Genomic DNA, 3,635 nt, shown 5'->3' on the forward strand with positions numbered 1-3,635 from the left:
CTCATATTAACCAGATTACATAAAAAACTTTAGTGGTTTTATGCCTCATATTAACCAGATTACATAAAAAACCTTATTTGTTTTATGCCTCATAAAGGAAGAAGCGTGTACAGAAAATGGATGGATGGATGGATGGATTAACCAGATTACATAAAAATCCTTAGTTGTTTTATGCCTCATATTAACCACTTTACATAAAAAACCTCAGTGGTTTTATGCCTCATATTAACCAGATTGCATTAAAAAACTTAGCAGTTTTATGCCTCATATTAACCAGATTGCATTAAAAACCTTAGTGGTTTTATGCCTCATATTAACCAGATTACATAAAAAACCTTAGTGGTTTTATGCCTCATATTAACCAGATTACATAAAAAAACCTTAGTGGTTTTATGATTCATACTAACCAGCTGACAATTTGAAGCCATTCTATGGGACTGATAACGGCTAATAACGTCCATTTAAAGGATAACATCTGAAGCGGGTGAAAATTGACCATGTAACATTGCTTTCTGTCTGGACTTTTGACAACTGCATTTTAYGTTTCTGAAATAAAAGGGTGTCCTGAGACTTTTGACTCACCCTGTAGAGACTGTAATCTTTTTTGGTCTAATTAGCATCAGTTTTAGACTTCCTTTAAAGCATGCATTGTTCTTGTAATAATGAATTTCCATAAATATGCTGTGAAGTTCAACAGATGCCTGTTTATTTAAAMCAGAAGGCCTTCTGTTTCTCATTGGCTGAAATTACTTGGCTCCATTTTTATTTTCACACAAGGTATTTTTCATTGGCTCTCAGATTAGATTGGCTAACTTGGATTTATTTTTTTATTAAACAGTTGGATCTTTTATTTCCTTTCAGGACCTGTGTGAACATCTGCCAATGCTTCAGGTCTAGAAGTGCAGAACAGAATGTGCTAAATGAGTTTTACGCGTCATTAAACAGCATTTGTTAACAAAATAACACTCATTTGTTCCTTTTTCATATTACAGTCCATCCCAAGAAGAAGAACCGGCAGACGTGCGTCAGGAAAAGCCTGATCTGCGCCTTCGCCATGGCTTTCATCATCAGTGTCATGCTCATCGCGGCCAATCAGATGCTGCGAAACGGCATGGAGTGAAAAGAAAAAAAACAAAAACAGTTGCACTGTGAGCATGGGAGGTGGACCAAAAACAGCCATGACCTCACGTATTTGTCTTCGCAGCCAAAGCTGGACCAACTTCGTTTAAAGAAAAAAAAAGTTGAGTTTATTTATTTATTGGTTTTGTTTATTTGCTTTCTTTGTGAAGTGGATGAAATGTTCAGCAATGGAAACGTCACTTGGACTCACAAGAAACCTGAACTGCGAAACAGAAATGTGGGTTTTATAAAATGACACTGAACAGAAATTGCTTTGCTGTTTTTTTGACCAAAAACCACCCTTTAAACTTGATTTTCTTATTCTGGGTGTTTTTCAGGTGCTTTGAGCTATTCCTAGTTTTTAAAAAAAGAGCAACACAATGATTGCTGACGACGGCGTCTTTTCCCTCCAAAAGGTGGACTGAGTGGATGTGAGCACTAAAGGTCACAGCAGATTCTTCACATTTCATGTAGCTGTGTGTCAGTGTCACATTCTTTGTGGAGCATTTATACATCCTCAGCTCAGTCTGCTCTGTGTACAACATATGAGAAAATCTTTACATGTATCTGGAGGAAGCACAACTTGAAACTCAGTGAGGGACCACTTAAGAGCCATTGCTCTGCTGCCGCTCTTCAGTATTGACGGATTAGCCATGCTGCACTTGTGTGGTGCGTAAAAGACAGTATTGTGCGCATATATGAGTCGCTCATGCTGCCTGAGAGGTGTAAAATATCAGGAAGTGAAGAAGAAAAAACAAAGAAAACGAGTTTYATCTCAGCATCACAAAAGAACACGTTGGTAAAAATAAAAGCATGCCAGTTTTGTATATACACTGCCATTACCTCCCCATGGATTTCCCTGTATATATAGTGCTACTTAGCTTGTGTAATGTATTACTCCTCTCAAAAAGCAGAATGTATAAAAGGACAAATATAGTGAGTTTTGCCAGAGACAGGAGAGCTGAAATGTTCTTGGGGAAAGGTTTCCCTCTAGTGGTGAAAATGAAAAACTGCAGCTAGAATCCTTCGTAAAACTGAGCTCTCATCTGTTCTGTGTCACTGCTGCAAGTTTAGTTTGTTCTGCCTCTGTGAAGAATTCATCTTTCTCCACAACGCACACTTTGCAGCTCAGTCCTGGATAATAAAAATATGCCTGCTGTTCTGCAACACCTGAGGGTTTGTTTTATGGTTGGAATCGAAAAGAAAGTGAATTTTGGTCAAATCCATCAAAGTTACTTATGACAAAACCCTTTGTTCTTTTAAAATGTGGCCTTTTAAGCAGAATCATTTCTGATTGTGACATGTTTATTTAATGTCTAAGAATTAATTGAATATTCAAGCAAATTTCCAAGTTTTTAGACTCCCATAAGTGCATGGAGCAATATTTAAATTAAATTTGCAGATGTGGTGCTGCATCTGTTCATTGCTCCCGACTTTACATCAGAACATCAGTTTATCCGAATTTATTTGCACAATGCTCCCTTGACATAATATTGGACTGTAAACTACAGGAGTAGTTCAGCTCACCTGAACTGAGGAAGGCTATAAACAGCTATCATCTTACCTGCTGCAGATAGCTTTTAAACACTCTCACTTTGGAGAAATTGTTTAATTCTGACAGACTTGTTGAGCAAACAGTTAATCTAGGTGGTACTAAAATCAAAGCGGATCATCTTTATCTTAAATTAACTCCAATCTGAAAAAAATGTATAATTTATGTGAGAACTATTTTATAATTATATACACTTTTGTCAATTTCACATTATAAGATATTCTGATAGAAATAAAAATGTCCCAGGTGTAATGGATTTGTTGTTGGTATGAAGGCAGGTATAAATCCAAAATATTTCAAACAAAACCAGAAGTGAGGATTATAACAATTATAAAAATAAAAAAAAACAGTGGATGAGAAGATTACTAAATGAATAACAGGTGTGTCTAACAGCGAAGCTGAAGAGAAACTAAAACATCCTGGAAAGGTACAAAGAATATCTAACAAAGTCAATTCCAATGGAAATTAACAACCAATGAATCTAAAATGGGAAAACATAAATCATAACATCCAAACATGTAACTCAAGCCTGCACAGGATGTTCTGYAGCTAGCTGCTATTTGCAACCAGGATTCTGCATAAATTACCAAATTTATATCAGAGCTTATTTGTATGAAATACTTACGTTTTTTCAGATTGTAATCATTTATTAAGAAGGCAGGAATCCATTTTTGACTCACTATCAACAGCAGGTAAGACATTGATTGTTTATAATCTTTCCACATACAACCTGAACTGCCCCATTCTTTTTCTTTTGTCTAATTTAAGAAAAACTGCAAACATGAAAGTTATTTGAATGATTTTGTGAAAAGAACAAACCAATCTTTGTCTGGTCGTGGTAAACATGTATACTACTGTAAATTGTTCTGCATGTTGTTTAGATTTTCATGTTAAATGAAAGAGAATCCAACTCTTTCAGGGTTTTTTTTTTTTCCTTTTAGGTTTTTGGTGGCACAGCCTTGAT

The 3,635-nt window shown here is 35.7% G+C and overlaps 1 protein-coding gene across 1 annotated transcript in view; it reads left to right on the forward strand.

Moving 5' to 3' along the window:
• The window catches only part of caln2 (calneuron 2), a 43,659-nt gene extending 40,736 nt beyond the window's left edge, over positions 1 to 2,923 (forward strand). The window contains exon 6 of the mRNA XM_014016911.1: positions 993 to 2,923. Coding sequence (XP_013872365.1) covers positions 993 to 1,120 — 128 coding nt within the window. The 3' untranslated portion in view covers positions 1,121 to 2,923. The remainder of the gene's footprint in view (positions 1 to 992) is intronic.
• The last annotated feature ends 712 nt before the right edge of the window (positions 2,924 to 3,635 follow it).

The sequence above is a fragment of the Austrofundulus limnaeus genome, unplaced genomic scaffold, assembly GCF_001266775.1.
Source record: "Austrofundulus limnaeus strain Quisiro unplaced genomic scaffold, Austrofundulus_limnaeus-1.0 Scaffold157, whole genome shotgun sequence".
NCBI lineage: Eukaryota > Metazoa > Chordata > Actinopteri > Cyprinodontiformes > Rivulidae > Austrofundulus > Austrofundulus limnaeus.